Source organism: Mchenga conophoros, linkage group LG23 (assembly GCF_057382185.1).
Source record: "Mchenga conophoros isolate Kocher_MC1m ecotype Shallow Benthic linkage group LG23, M_conophoros_male_GT1.1, whole genome shotgun sequence".
NCBI classification, from domain to species: Eukaryota; Metazoa; Chordata; class Actinopteri; order Cichliformes; family Cichlidae; genus Mchenga; species Mchenga conophoros.
The window spans coordinates 30,794,138-30,813,901 of NC_140547.1; the positions used below are offsets into that span (position 1 = coordinate 30,794,138).

The 19,764-nt window shown below is 39.3% G+C and overlaps 1 protein-coding gene across 3 annotated transcripts; it reads right to left on the minus strand.

Annotated features, from left to right (window-relative positions):
- Positions 1-977: 977 nt before the first annotated feature.
- LOC146547606 (nectin-3-like) lies at positions 978-19,743 on the minus strand. Of its 3 annotated transcripts, none has more exons than XM_085265332.1 (8): positions 19,429-19,735; positions 17,743-17,825; positions 17,473-17,640; positions 15,775-16,098; positions 14,647-14,976; positions 11,638-11,922; positions 11,197-11,298; positions 978-3,017 (listed from the first exon to the last, which is right to left on the minus strand). In XM_085265332.1, the coding sequence occupies exons 3-8, from the start codon at positions 17,540-17,542 to the stop codon at positions 3,013-3,015; spliced, it is 1,116 nt and encodes a 371-aa protein (XP_085121458.1). In that variant the 5' UTR covers positions 17,543-17,640; positions 17,743-17,825; positions 19,429-19,735; the 3' UTR covers positions 978-3,012. The 3 variants fall into 3 exon arrangements, with proteins under 3 accessions (XP_085121458.1, XP_085121457.1, XP_085121459.1); XM_085265331.1 differs by having other exon boundaries at positions 17,473-17,602; positions 19,429-19,734; XM_085265333.1 differs by lacking the exon at positions 978-3,017 and adding an exon at positions 10,294-10,569 and having other exon boundaries at positions 17,473-17,602; positions 19,429-19,743.
- Between the last annotated feature and the right edge of the window lie 21 nt (positions 19,744-19,764).

Below are 19,764 nucleotides of genomic sequence, written 5' to 3' on the forward strand. Positions count from 1 at the left end.
TCAGCTTGTTAGCTTCTTATCATCAAAGACATTTATTAATATTTAAACCTTCAAACTGTGTTTATATATAAAGATAACAGACTTCACTGTAGCATTATACTCTGAGTTTCTATGATAAACCAATAACTGCCCATGCAGGCCAATAAACCTAGCACTGGTGCTCCCTACAGTTTAACTCTGTAAATTATAATACTGTACAGCAATGGCAGCAAATGCAAACACACACATAGACATAGATGCACTCTGTGTTTCTTTTGAACTCAGATTACTCACCCAGACACATAGAAAGACACACAAACGCCTTCTATCTCTCAGACAGTTATGCAAACAGTAATTCTCAGGATTCATGTGCACAGAAATTGTTTGGGCGGTGTTAACCACCGAGCACACAAAGGTTACAGGTCGACCACCCGTCTCTGTCCTGCAGGCAGCAGCTAAAAATAACAAACTTTTCATTCTTTTCCACCACAAACCATCCTTCAGGGTGACTCACACGGGCCCGTTTACTAAAAGTCAGATTTTTTTTACTTTCCCGTAACTTGCAAGTTCACAATTGGTGCCGTTTTAGCCATCGTTCTTCTCTACATCACAACCACAAATGGAGGGATGTCAGGTGAAGCAACAGCTTCGCAGTGGTGATATTGGTGTCCCACAGCAATCAGGCAAAGAGCAAGTGATGTGGCTTGAAATGTTCAGCCACCTTAAAAGGTTCAGAAACAAAGTATTTTCACAATTACAAAGTCCAAACGGTTTTGGTGGTTTCGGTTTTTCTGTGTCACGTTTGTTTGTGCCTCTGGTCTTCCAATTCTGAAGAGATTTTCAGTTAATATCTGATGACACCTACATATATGTGACATCAACATTTTTTCTAGTTTAGTGATCAATATAAGGGTTTTAGAGATATATATATATATATATATATATATATATATATATATATATATATATATATATATATATATATATATATATATATATATATATATATCAACATGTTATTATTATTATTATTTTCTATATTTGAAATGTAAAGTAGTCAATTCCAAACATGATAGAAAAAGATAGAAAAAGTGTAGTTACAGTCATGGTCAGATGTTTACAAACACTCATCATGGACATGAATGTCATAGTAATTTTGGGCTTCCAATGATTTCTTTGAACTGTTCTTTTTCCAGGGTAGAATGATTGTACAGGATTCCATAAGTTTGAACTTATTTTGGATTTTCTCTAATCCACACAGGCTCAAACATGCATACAGACTCATATACATACATTTCCTTATTTAAATCTTTGAATAAGTGGCGCTAAAGGTTTTACATTGTCTTTAACTTGACAAGAGCAAAGCCTGTTAACGTCTCACTAGTCATCATAATTGACTACAACTGGTAATTTCAATTGCTAGCAAAAAAAGGATTTGTTTTTTCAGCACTCATTGGATTTACCAATATTGTAAAAATTGAGAAGTTCTAAGTAGGAGAATTGTAGATATCTACAAGTTGGGAAGGTCTCTTGAAGCCGTTTTTAAACAACTGCAGACTGTTCAAGCAAGTAAGTACAAGGTATTCAGATGCATCACCACTTTGCCAAGATCTGGAAAAAGACCAAAAGTGTCACCATCAGATTTGAGGAATTTGCTTAGGATGTTCAGGAACATCAAGGCTCAAGCGTGCCATGAGCTGGAAACTACTGGAACACCAGCAACACTGTCCACAGTGAGGCCAGTTTTACATCACCATGGACTAAGATGCCAACTCTGCTCCAAAACTGACACCTTCAAGCTCGACTAAAATTTGTAGCAGCCCGCATGGAACAAATGCCTTCTGGAGAAGAGTTTCATGGTCAGATGAGACAAAGATTGAGCTGTCTAGCCACAATGACACAAGGCATGGAGACTGTTTTGCAGCCAGTGGTACTGGGGGCATTCCACAGAGTAAATGTAATAATGAATGAGAATCACTACCTCCAAATTCTGCAACTTCACCTCAAATCAACATTTAGTTGACTGACAACACAACTGAGTGTTCCAACAGGACAATGAAACACACATCAAAACTGGTTTTGGAAGGTATAAACGGGCTGACAAGAAGCTGTTGGAATGGTCTTCTTAAACCTCAGCCATACTGAAAATTTGTGAACAACACTTTAAAGCCAGGTCTGTGTCAGCTAACCAACCAACTTAAATGAAGTCTACAAATTTTGGCAACAAGAGCGGTTTTTGCTTCTTGATGACTACCAAGTACATCTGGCTAAAGTGCAACTTGCTAAAGGACACTTAACCAAATGTTAGTATGGTGTTTCAAGCTTTGTGTAATTTGGACCCTGTGTGGATTAAAGAAAATCCAAAATCAGATCAAACTTGTTCACTCAAGTCTTGTTTTTTAAAGTAATTAAAGATTTATATTGCACAATCATTCCACCCTGGAAAAAGTAAAGTTCAAAGAAATCATTATAATCCTCAAATAACCATGACATTCATACCCTAGATGAGTGTTTGTAAACTTCTGACCACAACTGTAAATTTACATGACACTTCATGCAATCATATAGCTACTGAAAGTTGAAAAAATATATAACTCATCACACCATTTTCTGACATCAGAGAATAACTAAAACACACATACAAACACACACATGTACAGACACTACAACGACTTCTTAAGAGAGGAAGCACTGTTTAATCTCACCACTGGAGCTCCATTTTGCCACATCTACTTCTGCATCTCTCAGCCTTGCTATCTTTTATATAAAAGGGTTTCATCAACAAACATCTCCAGTGCTCTACCGTAAGTATAATAACTAGCATTAAATAATGTGGTTTTAGTTCTGTTTACTTTGTAGTAAATTGGTGTCCACACTAGCAGTACCCTCCCAGCTCAGCCCAGTGTTGGCTCAGCTCTGTTCCCTTCCCCCTTCCTCTGAATACTGAATTGAAGGGCACGGTGCTGAGCAGCTAGGTCAGGCTCAGAGCTTCACTGGACCTTCATCAAAGCAGCGGTGAGGGCAGACTCCAAATCAGTCTGGATAGAAAGAGACAGACACACAAAGTTATTTGCCATGCCTGCACCTTTGTCCCAAGAACACCGGAAAATTTTCAGTGTTTAATTTTCCACTTCAAAATCTATCACACAATCCTTCCTTGACAGCCTTGCATGTCCTGTTCAGACTGTAACCGCCTTTTCCTGGTAGGATGTTGTTTAGATTTCATTAGTAAAGAGACTTTTTCAGGTTGATGAGGGCAACATCAGGTTTCTAGGACATTGGTCCATTAGTCACTCGTTAAGTTTTCCATCGATTTTAAACCACTATCAAGAAACCAACCACACTAAGGCCAAAACCCACCCTATTGGTATTTTTTTCCAGACCTGCAGCACTTGTTCATTTAGATCATGCATGAAAACACAGGTGTGTATGTCAGTTTATCATGTTATCATTTTTATCTTCATTATATGTATGAAGTGTATGAAGTGAGAATGCAAAAACTCACAACACCAAAATGGTAAACGGCCTGTATTTGTGTAGTGCTTTACTAGTCCCTAAGGACCCCAAAGCGCTTTACACGTTCAGTCATCCACCCATTCACACACTGGTGATGGCAGCGACATTGTAGCCACAACCACCCTGGGGCGCACTGACAGAGGCGAGGCTGTCGGACACTGGTGCCACCGGGCCCTCTGACCACCACTAGTAGGCAACGGGTGAAGTGTCTTGTCCAAGGACACAACGACCGAGACCGTCCAAGCCGGGGCTCGAACCGGCAACCTTACAAGGCGAACTCCCAACTCTTGAGCCACGATCGCCTTAACCAAGCAAATGAATAATAAAAACATGTACTTATTGTTCTTCTTTGCAAGTTTCATATTGTCTAAGACAAAGTAGTCAGTGACAGGCACTATTAGTGTCACTGTTTGACAAATGCTTATTTACAGGTATTGAATAGCGAAACATTTCACTGGCCTAAAAAAAGTTCGCAAAATGTATATAAAAACACATACATGTACACGTACAGGTAATGACAACAAGGTACACGTATACGTAACATTTGCTCATTTTGACATCAGCTGATGATCTATTAGGATTTGAGAATTATAAACATAATTCCCAGAAGCTAAATAGATTTTTATAATCCTGGTAAAAAGTTCCATCCAGGCTGTGTAATGTGTCTAGGAGAAGTCTTGAACAGACATGCATACATATGCTATGATAATTATATGGGTTAAGAAAAGCTAATGGACCAGTCTATAGCCATTTTCATAAAACATAGCTTTATGGAAACGTAGTTTTTAGTATGTGCATTTAAGACCACTGAAAAAGGAGCATGATATGAAAGATGGGTGTAGCAACTAGGACATGAGCAACATTCATGTCAATCCATCAAAAATACCGGTTGAGACATTGAAAGGAGTTACACAAGCTGACCAAAAAAATCCCAGTCTATATGGCATTGTCAGTAACTGGACTGTTTATAAACTCAGTCTTGTAATTTTAAATCCAAAGTGGCTCTTAAGCTGTGGCTATACATAACTGTTTGATTGATCATCCAGTTTTATTAATCAAGATCGGAGTTTGAGGTTAGTCTATAAAAAGAAGCCCTCAGAGTATTTCTAAATGTAAAAATGTCACAATATCATCGGCGACAGGGTGTATTAACTTGATATAAATCCCACTCAGGAATGCAAAAAGAAACACAGCAAGCCCTTACACGTCTGTGCACTCACAAAATCCCCAAAACGCCCCCTCATATCTAAAAAGATCACATACACAAAATAATGAAACACTGCATGAATTCCACAGACATAATTGCCTGCCACACCTAAATCTACATGTGGCAGTAATGTGAGTTATTTAGGAAAGTCTATAGCACCACTGCAAAATCGACACATGGAGGCTAAAAGACAATTAGAGCATCAGCGACAGGTTAACTGTGCTGTGAGTTAGTGGAAAATCATTAGTGCAGATGGAAATTAATGCTTGTTAAAGCTGTTTGTTGTTTCAGTGTGGCAACCAGTAGGTGTCACCTTCTCCACATTAGGAAGCTGTGTTCCTTTTAAGATAACATGAGACTAAAGTTTGTTCCTTTGTCCTCCCTCTGATATCTTGGGAGCTATCAGTTCTGCCCCCATGATTCAAGTGGTAACTGTGTTTGTGTGCTGGACCGGATGTGGTGCCAGCCCCATATTTCCTCTGGTGCCTCAGATTAAAAGATGCCACTGAAAACATTTTCTTTCCATGATTAAAGATTTCACACTCTTATCTTTAGTTGTAGTTCAGCCAGCGGCAGACCTTGCGGTCCACATATCACCACCCAACCACGACAAAAATCATGCAAACACTGCCCCAAATAGACCAGCAACATTTTACTGGAAGAGGCCCCGGCCTTGGTCCTTCTTCCCAGCTGAGATCGAGGCAGGCAGAGTGCGAATTACACCCACTGTTTGAGCAGGAACTACCGGGGCCTATTTGTGGCTTTTTCATGGTCTGTCTTCAACCGCAGACATTACAGTACCTCAATGGGTTCACAGTGGGTTTCTCTGGAACTGGGCATTTCAGAGACTTTTGTCAGCAATAGTTTTAGAGACCGGCTGGTGCACAGTGCAGGATTTTCAGCTTTTCCTCTAACTCAGAGAGGAAGTACAGATGTCCTGAGGTGAATTGCTTAAAAAAATGACATGGTAGGAAATATTAAGGCAAATTACATTACAAGCCATAAACTTAATTTTGTTAGTCAGAGCATCTTTGGAAACACATGGTAACCTGCTATAGTTTGTTTTGTTTTGGTTATTCACCAAAAGAGGTTATTTTGTAATTTGTTTCCAGCACTCAGCAAGATTTGAATCAAAACATGATGGTTCTTGTTGGTTTGGGTGATTATGCTGTTAATATCCTTCCCAGTCCTTATAAATTAGATTAATACTTTTAATTAATGCATAAACTGATGTTTTAACTGTGGTTGTTACTATTTTTCCACAGATATATTTAGGAAAAGTAATGTAAAAACAAGACTTGCATGGAGACTATTTCTTTGGTGGATTTCATGGTTTCATTAACAACAGTTCTGCTCTCATAACAGTGCAAGCTGAGTACAGCCAGGTCCCCTAGCATCTTATGTGTAGCTAAATCCGACAAATCACATGCAGCGACCATGCCTACAAAAATGACAGACAAGATTACAATTACAAGGTGGATGTTAACAAGCAATATTAGATCCTTAGCAGGACTGAAACACAGACAAACTTAGCAGAAGGTCGTTCTGATTTGTAAAAGGAATGTCACTCATGTTTGTTTCATTCTTTGTAAACTACAACTGGCCCAATTTGAAAACCCATTGAATAGTGTGCTGGCATAGTGCTGGGGAAAGTAACTAGCTTTTCTATGCTTCCAGTATTGCCAGGATGTCTGGATAGCTCATACCCGATTGAAGACTCCCTCTCCTGCGTGCCAGGAGACAAAAGCAGATAAATTTACAATAGCTAATAAAAAACTAAATTACCATGAGAAGAGTTTCTAGATTGCGTTTAATCAAATTAAATCTCTTGCTTGTTCTCTACACAAGATTTTAACCTTCATGCAGCCAACGCCATTTCAAAAACAGCTGGTCAAAAGAACTTGGACTTCAAGTGGACTATCAGAATCAGAATACTTTATTGATCCCTGGGGGAAATTATTTGAGCAGGAGCGACTGTAACAGGCTGCACGCTGGTTGGCGCATGCGCACTGAATGTGCTACAAAGGGAAACCAGAAACCATTCTAATCACCTTGAAAGTCAGTATTTTGTATGATGACCTTTATTCTTAAATATATCCTGAACTCTCTTAGGAAGCTTTGTAGTAATTTCTTTAAGTAGTTTTCAGGAATAGGTTTCCAGACTTCTTAAAGGACATTCAAAGCTCTTCTTTGGATGTTTCTGCCTTTTGTTCTGTTCTCTTGTCAACATGATGACACAGTACTTCAATAATGTTGAGGTCTGGGCTCTGGAGAGGCCAATCCATGACTGAGTGTTCCACTGTGTGTTTTTCTATGAAGATACCTTTTTACGGCATTGGCACTGTGTTTGTCGTGCTGAAAAATGAAGCTTTTTCCAACCAGATGCTTTCCAGATGGTATTGCATGGTCAATCTCAATCTGACAGTACTCTTCTGTTTTCATACTTCCATCAAGTTTGACAAGATCACTAACACTACTGGCTGAAATGTGTCCCCAAACTATGACTGTGCCTGGGACTTTTACAGATGGCTGTAGAAATGCACTATTTTACCTCTCTGCTGCCCCCCTCTGTACATATTGATAATGATTTGAAGCAAAAATTTCAAACTTGAACTCTTAACTCCATCAGACCTGTTGTCACTAATTTTCAGTCCAGTTATTGTGTAATTTGGCATACCTCAGCTTTTACTCCCAGTTTTCCTCAAGACCGTGACTTGAGCTAACCTTCCACTGAGATCGTTTCTGATGAGCCTTCTGAAGAGTCAGATGTCTCAGGTTCTGTGTGATTTGTTTTTTATTTTTAAGGAGACAACATTCAGATACTGTTCATCTGCTGTATAGTCTTTCAGGCATGACACTTCTTCTTTTGTCCTCCACTTGTCCAATTTCCTCAGATTTCTTAAGGACACACTGCACACCATACACCATGCAGACATAACCAGTTTTCAGCTAATAGCTCTTTGGGAATCACCTTGGTAGTCACCAAAAATACTATTTTCTGCCCTTCAAACTGTGTTATCTTTGGCATTTTTCACAGATTCAACAAAAGAAATGGAAAGAAATTGTTTTTTTGTTTTGCAAAATACTAGCAACAATCTACCTAAAGATACTATTTAAGATTGTTTTTGCAAAGTTGTGTGTCAAGAGTTTTTCACAGTACTCTACTTTCATATGCAAATAACTCTTGATCCATATGTATAAACTAGATCCAAGTATGGGAAAGATGCATTGCAGCTGAATTTTTACACGTGATACTATGTTTATATTGTGAATTGATCCTGTAACTAGAATTTAATTTTCTATTAATGACAGCAATGATCTTGGCTTAATCACTGTGTCATTAGGTGATATCATAAAATCATTAAATGATCAGTATACATGAAGCTGTCTGATTTTAAAAAATAAAACAAAACTTGTCAGGTTATCTAAAAGTAAAAACAAAGACACTTTGCATCACAGCTTTAACTGCAATCTGAATCACATCACAGTAAAAGCCTGTGTTTGCTCCACATCCCAACTTGGCCAAGACTGGGAAATACATATGGTAAGAGTGTGTCTGTACAGCTGAGTATGAGAGGGGACGTTGTTATCAACTGGGCAGCCTTTCAGCTTAGGACTTGTCACAGTTCCCTCATCCAGGCCCCCTTAATGTCTGCCTTCTTTCTTAGTCTCAGGGATTAGACCAAGAAAGAGGGTCTTTTCTTCTGCCTGCTAACTCCAGACAATCGGCACAATCACTTGTTATTCTGCTCAAGTCCCACATAGTTGGAAAACAAGGAAACTTGTGGTTCAAGGAATGTTTCAAGGAAACAAGGGCTTCATTTCCTGGGAAAAATCTATTTTTACAACGAAGCCACTGCAATCTATTCAACATATCCCAAGCTCAATTTTCTGGTCAAACATGGCACAATCAATCACACTGCTAACATAGTATTTAAGAGTGTTCCTGACAAAAACAGAACCACCCTTATATCAGCAGCATGAATGGGGACTCTCTTGTGTGGGCAAAACCTAGCTTTGAAACTTGACATGAAGAGGTGACAAGGGTGCAGTGCAGTGAATTCCCACCTTTACAACATCGCTGAAAACTTTTTTTAAAAATTGAAAAAAAAATCTTTGAAAAATCAAACATGAAAATGTCCATGAGGGGATGGCATATTTAAGCTATAATGGATGATAGTTTTTTGACTGTTGTTGATGCGTGAGATTGTATTAGCTATGGATGTCAAGAACAGTCATGTGACCCAACCTTGACACATCAGCTCCACTTTTGTTTTTCTTCCTTTACAGCTTTTGTTTTGCCAGCCAGAACACCAGCTTCAAGCCAAGGCCTCTGTCAATACAGCACAAGCCAGAGTTTCCCTGGCTCCCTTTGGTGTGGAGGTAATTTATCATAAGGGGGAAATGGGCAACCACCCACATGCCACATTACATTGGCAACTCACTCAGTCATTATTGTGGGAAAGGTGTTAACAGCAGAGAAGGTAGTGTCAATGACCTCGGAGAAGGCATCTGCCATGTCGCCTAAGTGTGAAAAGAAGCTGAATATTGACCTTTAGAGGGTGTTTTCTGGTAACTGTTAGTGTGTTTCATGTTTTGTTATAATAAAAACAGCTGAAACATCAGAAATCTCCAACTTAACTGTAATTATATATATAAAAAATATAAACTGTAATATCCTTTTTTGTAATCAAAATTGGCAGACACAGCTATTAACATTGGCAGAACTAAGCTGTGAATGGTTTCCTTCCTGGCAGCTAAGTATCTTTCAGGCTATGCATTTATTGTTAATAAGCAATTTATGCTTCCTTGTATTCCTATTATTTTCCCTGTCTGCAAAACACAATGGATTAATAATGTCAGCTAAAAGAATCACATTTTTTATGCCCAATGGGAACTAAAAAAAAAAACAAAAAACAAATACAAATACAAAAACCCACATTCTTAATTTCTAATTAGTTCAACTTGAACTCCAAAGACTAAGTTAAAGATGCCACTGTGACATCACCAACTAATGCTGGCTAGTTAGCTTGGTTAGTAAGGTACATCTGTACTTTTATACTATCTGTGGTATAAAATGGGATTCTATCTTCATCAAAAACAGGGCTTGAAAAAAAAAAAATTAGTAAAGACACAAATGAGTTATCAGAATCAAAATATCAGAAATTGGTAACTTATCATTGTCACCAAGAAGGGGCAAATTAGCTCTAGAGACCAACACTGTTTTATGCTCCAAAGATATTTCTTTGGGAACTGACCCACTTTGAAGGCTGATTGAAGTGGTCAATTGAGGAGCTGCTTTTATGTCTTTCTTGAAATTGTTTTTCAGTTCCTGATGTTTGCTCATCATTTTGAGAAGTTATTTATTCTCCCATTGCTACAAAAACAAATATTTACATCTTTGCTGTCAGTGTTGTAAATCTTTACTACGTTAGAGTAAGTTAGAGTCACATTTGTTTCAACTTGGTAGTGAAGACACCAACAATCTTAAAAAAAAAAAAAAAAATTATATATATATATATATATATATATATATATATATATATATATATATATATATATATATATATATATATATAGTAAGTATGTAAGTATGTTAGAAAATAGGGGTGACGAGAGTAAACTCTGAGCTAAAACTAGCTAAAATGTTAATGGTAATGATATATGATCTACCTCCTTTATATACAAGCATTCAATAATTTTTCCCCCTTTTTGTTCATTTTCAAAATTACAAATGACAAAATAATTAGGTTTAACTTTGAAAAGAAAACAAGTTTTATCTGTCAGTCCTTGAAGCAGTAGTTGTGCCACTGTAGTTCTTGGAGGCTGATTTGGTATGTCACAGTCCATAAATGCCAAGATGTTTTCTGTTCATGTAACCAGAAGAAATGTGGACACTTTATCACAGTCACGGTGACAAGAGGCACTCAAAACTTGGCCAGCACAGCAGGCCACTAGACAAACACTGCATATGCACTGAGGGTTTTTCTCACATCATGGACATCCTGTGATAAAGGAAAGCCTAGAAAACCTTAAGTAAAGCAGAATTTAATAAAAAAAAAAACAACAACAACAACAAAAAAAAGTCTGGTAATTTCTTCTGCTTGACATATATAATTACATGGTTCCTCATAAAGGCTTCCCAGAATGACTGTTTTGCTGAACTTTGAGGGAATACCTCAAAGGGCTTCTCATGGACTTTCTTCAGCCATGTTTTCTGGAGCTACTAGGATTGAGAGTGCCAACCATATAAGGGAAATCTTCATATGGTCTCGTAACAGAAGTTAGTCTATGTTTGATGACAGGCTGTAATTTATTATTGCAAAAACTACACTCACTGCATTTCTGAAATGCCTTTTGACACCACTAAACGGCAAAGCTGGCCTTGTTGCGTCAAGCTAAATCCTAGCACTCCAGTAACTGAATGCTATTTAAGAAATGCAAATGTGAAGCTTTTTAAAAAAAAAAAAAAAAAGCTTAGATTTTAGACTCACCATCCGTACAGATGAAGCACTTGCAGAGACACACACACAAGCACAAGAGGAGGACCGCTGCCACACCGCACACAGAGATGAGGATAACCATGGCTGGACCCACTGTGGCACACAAACACACAAGCTCACATTTCCTCCAAAACACAGATGATGTCTAAAAGTAGGATATATATTATGTATGACATCTGGAATAAACATGTTAGGTGATGTGGTAAGACAAGAAAGGTTCTCTGTACTAAAAATAATCCTTCCCGTACTATGTGGCATTACAGGATTCGGGACCCCATCAAAGCAGCCATAATTACCCAGCACTAAAATAGCAGAGAATTCACATTTGTCAACAAAAGCTCCTGTTCCTAGTAAAGGAGCTTTTACACATTATGGCATATTATATTTGCTATAATGTGTGACAGGACAAGACATCATTCAGGAGGTCCTCACTGTTTGTGTTGAGGGACATCAACAGGGGTTTATTCAAACCCGGGTGGTGCACGATGCACTTGATGGACAGGTCGCTGAACAGCCCAGACTGGAAGAGTAGCGTGCTCGTCACTATTGTTGTACCGTCGCCTTGTTCGTAGGCCGACGAAAATGGTGGGCCTAGGGTTCGGTTGTCACTGCCGACGTTCCACATGATCTCCGCTGCAGGCCGGGACTTGGCCGTGCAGTTGGCCTCAGTGATCCCTGAAGGTGAGGTCACCTGGCTCACCTCTGGTTTGGGTAAAACTGTAGAGAGACAGACTGAGTTAATGGCTGCTTGAAGTTTATTTTGCAATTTTTCTTAGGTCATTTTTTCATTCTGTGTTACTCTTTTTTGGTATTCTTTTAGTTACACCACAGAAAACAAAGATTTGCTCATCTGCCTTCCTAATGAAGATGGACAAACAGAGAACATCGCCTGTCAATCTTTCTGCCCCGACGACACAGTGACACAAGTCGTCCTCCGACAGGCCTGGAAACAAAAGCCAGACGGAGAACAGAGCCAGAGCAGCTTTTACTGACTGTGTGTGTGTTTATGTGTGTGTCTGGATCTGGTGTCTGCTTCCAACAGTTCAGACAAAAGCAAAGCCTGTTAGGAAAGCAACATACGCACACACACAAACACACTAGGCTTTGTGTCTAGGGAAACAGTAAACCACTCATCCCCTGGGCTTTATCCCACATTAATCACCACTTTCCCCTCTGTGACACCCCTCTCTCATTATCACTCCAAAAGCACCCACACACGCACTCACAGAGGAAGATCAGCAACTACTCTCACTCCTGGAACTTTTGCTCATGATCACTAGAGCTACATTTAGTCTTCTGATGGAAATCTACGTCCCAACTGACGTTTTAACCCAAAACTCCTTTTTTTCTCTATACCACAATCTTGCACACCATTCAAGTCAAGTTGTGGTATACACTGATCCAATGCAGTTACACTTCTCAGGAGGCGCAGGCCAGGTTACGTGGAAGCTCACAGCATACAATTAAAATGGGACTCTGGTTCTGGCATAAGTTACTGAGTAGATCTGATGCAGAAGTATAATTCATGTGTAAAAGTGTAATAGTGGTCTAAGCAACTCTCTCTCACTGAGGGGAAAAATAGATCAGAACAGTAGTTAATGACCCTCTCCAGTACCTCTCACCTTTGAGCTGCCTGTGGTTTGTTTATACACTGCTTTTCCTTTTCCTGAGCTATATACAGGATCCACACACACATACACTAGTACACATTTCCTCTCAGCCCTCAGTATATTCTCATTGTGGTACATGTCAAGACCCTTTTCCGAGAGGGTGAAAGATAAGGCAGAGACCATAGAAAGGCGCCAGCACCAGTGTATTTAGCCCGAACTTTACAGCCACACCTTGTTTTTCCTCTTTTGTGTATCATGTTCTGGGTTAAAGTTAGGAGCAGGTTTAGGGAAGAAAACTAGTTTAACTTTCTAGCATGTGACACTAACCCATACCGTATAAATGTTCCTGTAAACAAATACAGGATTGGTAATATTAATAATATGTTTTACTTTCAGAGATCCATGTTCCGCGTGGGAAATTAACAATAGCGCTACTCATTGAACTGGAATGATCAGTTTGGTCAGTTCAAGGTCCCATGCCATTTAAATTTTTTTCCAACATATTATTTTTATTCTAAATGACACTAACAATGGGCACAGATTGATGGAAAGGATGGAAACACTTTTCCATGTCAACACCCAGCGAAATATTTATCTGACATTTCCTGGAAACAGCTCACATTAGTCATTTCCAGATGTCCAGAAATAGTCTTATCATCATCTTCATCATTATTATCATTATTATTATTATTATTAAGTGTTCCCATTATAAAATGAAAATTGTAGGTGTGCCTCCTAATACAACTAAAGCTAAAAGAAAATTGTTTTTTTTAATCTGCTCTAGTTTATATTTGCTAGCAAATGCTCATGCTCCAGTATTGTTTGTACCTGTAAGCTGTTCTATGTGTCTAAACACAAAAAAGAAAAAAACCCACATTGCTAGATCTTTCAGGATTTGTGGGTATAATTGATATGTTAGTGCGAAATAGCAAAAGGATAATTTCACAAGGTGCTATAGATGCAACAAGGCAAAAAAAACAAAACAACAAAAACATGCAATTTTAGCTTGTTGCTAGGTAACTACCTAGCAACAAGCTAAAATTGCACGGCAACATGATTATGCCACAATATATGAGATAGATAAGAACAATCAGGGGTCTCAGATATACCTGTGTGACAAATTTGGTTCCTCAACTCTTAATTCTGAAGGACAAGTTGGTGGTCAAAGAAACTAACAGACAGAGATTTTTGTGTATTTCAATGAGAAGATTGCCGTTGCTCTGTTGTGGGATCTCCCAATCGTTTTATGTGTATATATGGAAAACTGGAGGCTGGGAGAGCAGCAGCAAGGGCCAACACATATAATAGGTACGACACTCACAAGCATGAAAGTAGGCTCTGTGGGAGATATGGGTTGCAAAGTGGCTTGCAGGTGGGTAGCAGCTGTTGTCAAGCTAAGGCAACTTAAATTGGGGGCTCTATATGAGATTTACCAATAAGATGTGTAGAAGGGTATCAGCTGACATGGCATGGTAATAAGATAAGCTACCATGACTACTTATCATGGCTACTGCCTGCCTGAAATAGCGCCTGAGCAATCATCCAGTGTATGATCCTTGCTTGTCTCAATTCGAGTGAGGAGGGTTGTAGTTTAACTTTGAAGAGTATATTCAAAGCTGGGGTTGTGGAGATTAGACATATATAGAGGCGCTGATTAAATATGGCTACTGAGTTGCTAATGACTAAATGTCATGACAACTTTGTCAGCTATATGTAATGACAGACTTTGGATAACATAGAATTCATCACCTAATAGGGAACAATTTCCAAGGACCAAATACAGTAAAAAACAAAACAAAACAACCAAGTAAACAAAAAAATAAGATCTCACCATAAACAGAGAGGCATGTGGTGGCGGCCCGGGTGCCATCTGGGTACGTGTGGAACTCACAGGTGTAGCAGGCCTCGTCCTCCGTTCGGACAGCCTTTATCGTCAGCTCAGTGTGTCCCAGGGTTCGGCTCAGGCTGACCTGACCCTTGAACTGTTCCTCTATTTTGTAATGGTTGCCTTCAGCAACGGAGCCAACAGTGGTGGTGTCACCCTGCTCGGCTGTCTTCCTCCACAAGACCTGTCGGACCCTGCCAGGGAGGCTGTACCAGCATGAAAGGGTGGTCGGCTTTCCACTTATGGCAGTCTTATTGCCATCGAAATGCACTTTTCCTGGTACACAGAAAATTGTAGCCAAATCAAGTCATTTTTATTTATACAGCAGATTTTAAAATAACAGGAGTTGCTCCGAAGTGTTTTATAGTTATCTAGTATGGAAAAGTAGCTGTCTACACTGATATTCATTAACTCCATGCAGCTTTTAGGGTATAAGAGATGGTCTTTAAATAAGAATAATGTATGAGCACATTTAGCAGTAACAACAGAAAGCACTAAGGTTAGCAGCCTGGGTGGGCTCTCCTGCTCCTGCTGATCTGAGAGTTCAGACTTTAACCTGCTACTTCCGGTTTTACAGGATTTTGCTGCCCTCAGGCAAAACAAAGCTTATACTGTGCAATGTGACTTCCACAAATAAACACAGTTGCAAAAGAGGCTTTGACTTTATCATAAAGGCACAAAAGTTCAAATGTCAGTTGGAGCTGCTACCTTGAAAAATGCAGACCGAAGACTGTTGTTTTTAAGAAAACAGAATCAAGGGGATGTTATGAGAACCACCAGTAAGGATATTATTGCAGAATGGGTCTAAGGAGCTTGGAGGCTAGTGAAGAGGTTTTATCTCTCAATCAAGAAGCTTCTTCAGTTCCAGGAGAACAAGTCCCACTAGGGTTTAAATACCTGAGACTCTCCATCATTTGGTTTTAGAACTGAAGAAGCTTCTCAGATGAGAGCTTAAACACCTACAAGAAACTCAAAGTTCAGTCACTTCCACAGACATGACAGAATGGGAACATTCCTAAAAACGGCTCTGAGGTTAAAGCTCATTTTAGACATATTTGTAAGATTTACTCTCACCGATGATATTGAAGCACGCCAAGCCTTGTTGCGTGCCCTTGGGGTAAACATCAAAGATGCAGTGGTAGCAGCCGCTGTCAGCAGCCTGCACTTTCGTGAAGGTTATGTAGCTAGCGTTGTGATGAGAGACAGTGAGCTGCACATTTTGGTCTTGGTGACTGATGTGGGGTGACGTCCCCTGTTCGTACGCCAGAATGAGCTTGTGGTGCTTGTTGAGCCAGCGCACTTGGTAGACCATATCACCTGGCTCCGTAGTGATGTTGCAGCCGAGCAGTAAGGGACGACCTGCCTCTGCGGTCAGATTAGCGGGACCTAAAACCTTACCTGACGTAAGGCACAAACACAGAGTCAGCTCCTGTAACTCTAAAGACTTTTTCACTGGTAATTATGTGGGGAAGTAAGAGTAACACTGAATTTAAAAACAAAACCCTATTGCATTACAAAGTTGTGAGGGCTTGAAAAGGGGGCATCTGGACTTGTTTTTTTCTGGAAAATTTTTTTTATGTTTGACTAAAAGTGGTCTGATTGGCCTTTTTAATGCCCAGGTAATGGAGAACCTACAATGAAGTTTACACAAAAATACAAAATTCCATCCATCCATTTTTAGATCACGTGGGGTAATACAGAGGTGTTTCCAGGCTAGCCAAGAGACATAATCTCACCAATGTGTCCTGGGTTTACCCAGGACATACTCATTACACATCACAAGTAGAAGGAGGAGGGGACCTCCAGATCAGATTCCTGAACTCTATGACTAGATGGAATAAAATTAGAATATAATTTAAAATCTTTATTCTGAAACCTAAAAAAATAGGGTTCCCTAAATTTTCTTTAGGGTTTTTCAAATTTTACTGATATGTCAGTACAGACTTTGTGGTTGGTTTATTGAAGCACGCCAATAAACCAACCAGATCCCTAGTTTCAAGTGTTATTTGACACATTGTGGAACTCATTTATTAAATTCTGGTCCCACTTAGAGTAAGCTAGTAGGGTAGACTATCAATTACTGTCTTCCGTGGTGTGAGGCTACCTCATTGCTATTGTATGACAGTGCATTGTGCTCGGCTTCTAACTTGTCAGATGTGGTTAAAAAAATAAAACAGCAATGGGTAAAAGTCCTAGAATAAAATCCACAACCAACTGGTGATGACACGATGGCTAATTCCATTTTTTATAAACAGCTTTTGATAAACACATTTGCTGCTGTGCAAAAATATTGTGCAATTATGCATCGAACTAATGAGTCTAGTAAGGTATGTAGAAATAATCACATCAGCGACACGAAACAGAAGTCAAACAGGTTGGGCACAACTGCTTCAATCTTAGATAATTGCATTTTTTTTAACTCTTAAAAATAAAAAATAATTACAGCTATGATATAGAGCAAGAGTAATATGAAGACAAACCAGGACATATGCAGTTACTTTCTTGCAGAGGCAATTCCATGCAAAACCAAGCTCACCATTAAACAAAAACGAACTCAATAAAGTTAGAGTTTTCTCTTTCTGACTTTTGCAATCTCATGCCTACAGTTTGTAAGCTAACAGTCTGCTCTGAAAACAGCCTAGGCCATTGTGAAACTTTGGTTATAGCAGCAAGTGTAATCATCATGTAAAAAAGGAGGCTATAATCATTTTGCAAAAACACAGAAAAAAAGAAGAAACTCAAAAATTAAACACGCACACGTATCTGGAATACCTTGCGTCGTAGAGACAGCTGCTCCTACGATCCAGAGCAGCAGACGCAGCGGGATAGAGGACCCACACATCGCACACTGAAGCAGGGTAACCGACTCAAGCACTGACCCAATCTTACATCCAGACTGCAGCTGCACACACAAACGCAGTCAGGGAGTTTGACCACAACCTTAATCGCAGCGGGGAAACCTCAAGGTTAAGCACTTTTTACAGCTTCTGGCTAAATAAACAGGACAAAGAAAAAAGGAAATAATATTCCTAAAAATCATACCCCTGTCAGCTGTCCAGTGCTCTACTTGTTGAGCCGCTGCTGGTCAGAACTGTAGATCCTGCATGTTCTTGGGAAGCTGTCAGCTGTAATGGAAAAGCCAGAGGAGGACATTAGCAAAGACGTCAGCATCATAAGAAATTAAACTTTTTCTTTAGTATTCTTTTTTCTTTTGGACATCTGTGCATCCCACGGTTAGTTTCCTTTAAAAGTTGCTGCTATGGCGATTTGTAAGCATCAACAACAACAGATGCTGATTCAAGGAACATTACCTGGGGTATAATAGGGGGTTTTATATCTTAATCAACAGCATGCGCTCACTCCGGTGAGCCCATAATTATCTGGCAACGCAACACAAGCACACCTCTTACATGTCTAGACAACATCAAGCCCTGAGGTTTCGACATCGATACCTGCAACCACAAAGGAATTACAGTGGCCGGATGCTGAAGATGGAGGTTGGAGGGAGTCATTAAGGTGAGCACAGCATGCACAAGGACATGCAAAGCAGAGGGTGTGCAATCACCAGCCGAGCCCAGCAGTGAGTAAGCTGTAAACATCATACTCTGGCATAGCTCTGCTCTCATTGTTTCACAGAGACAATAGAAAGTCACCACTGTGGCTTTACTTGTGAATTGTACTTGGCTTGCATCAGCTCTCCGCATCCTGGAGAAAAAGGCTGGAGGAATTTGGCACAAAGTGACTTTTGATTAAACTTGCTCTGAGTCAGGTGAAGTGGACTTACTGGTAAAGAGAAACCTGCCTAAACCACAAGACAGACCACGTCCAGACCTCACAGCTTTTACGGGCATTATTTTGCACCATTTACACTGTCAGCCATCTGGCTTCAAACAAGCTGCCTGCTCCTGTTGGGCAACAGTTAAATCACTTTTCCACTATAAAGCCATACTGATGTCTCACAGTAGGCTGGGAGACTCAGTCAACAAGGCCAAACAGATGTAGGCTTTTATTGTGAAAGTCCAGCCTAATTTTCTTCACATCCAAGGCAAGTCATCAATGGAAGAGACAGCGAGGGAGCTAGAAGTTGACTGACAACAACATTTCAAGATCAACAAGTGAGGAAGTGAAACCTGGGTGCCAACCAAAATCCAGCCTCAGGAGACAGACTGAACACATCTTGAACAGATTTCTAAAAATAAATAGATAAATAAATAAAACAACAACAACACACACACAAAGATAATTTCCCCCACATTTAAAAACAAAGTTATCACATTTTTATTTTTCAAATAACAAAACGAATTCTCTTTTCATGAGAAAATCACTGTACTTAATAATATACTATATAATACTATAGTATAAAATAATAGGGACAGATTAGTGCAATGCATGAAAAATGCACAGTAAATATCAGTAAGCATATCTAAGTAAATATCAATCCTTTAAAATACTTTAGTCACAGGTGCAAAACAGGAAAAGTGTGATAAAGTTTGAGTTTATATTAATCCAAGTCATTTTAAGTCGATCACAGTCATTCGCTATGAAGGTTAAGGTCAAAGTTAGAGATGCTGTGAAGAATTTGACAGCAGGTGGGTTCAATTTAAACGCTCAAAGAAACAAATGCAACGCATGCAAGCGTTAACCTTTAAAAATATTTCAGTCCTTCCGCACGTGCTTACTTAAAACTGTTCAGAATTTACAAGGAAAAAAATAAAAATAAATAAATACCTGCTGACAGAGTTTAATCCGCAAAGACAAATGGGACCCGGCGTTCGCCCTGTGCGTCAGGTGAGGTGAAACTGGAAAAGTATAATCCACAGCTCGTACATTAAACCAATACTCCAGCGTGTTGTTTCCTTCTGCGTTTTTTCAGCCCATGAACTTTGCAAACGACCCTCTGAGGACGGGAAAGATGAACAAACAGAGACCCCCAGAGGCCGAATGGCGCAACTGCAGTTCAAGAAATCAACTGCACAGGTTCAACCATTCGTTATTAGAGCTAATCTGCCACAAAGAAGCTCAAAAATAACCTTAATTTATTTTATTTAAAGTGTTTATTCAAGT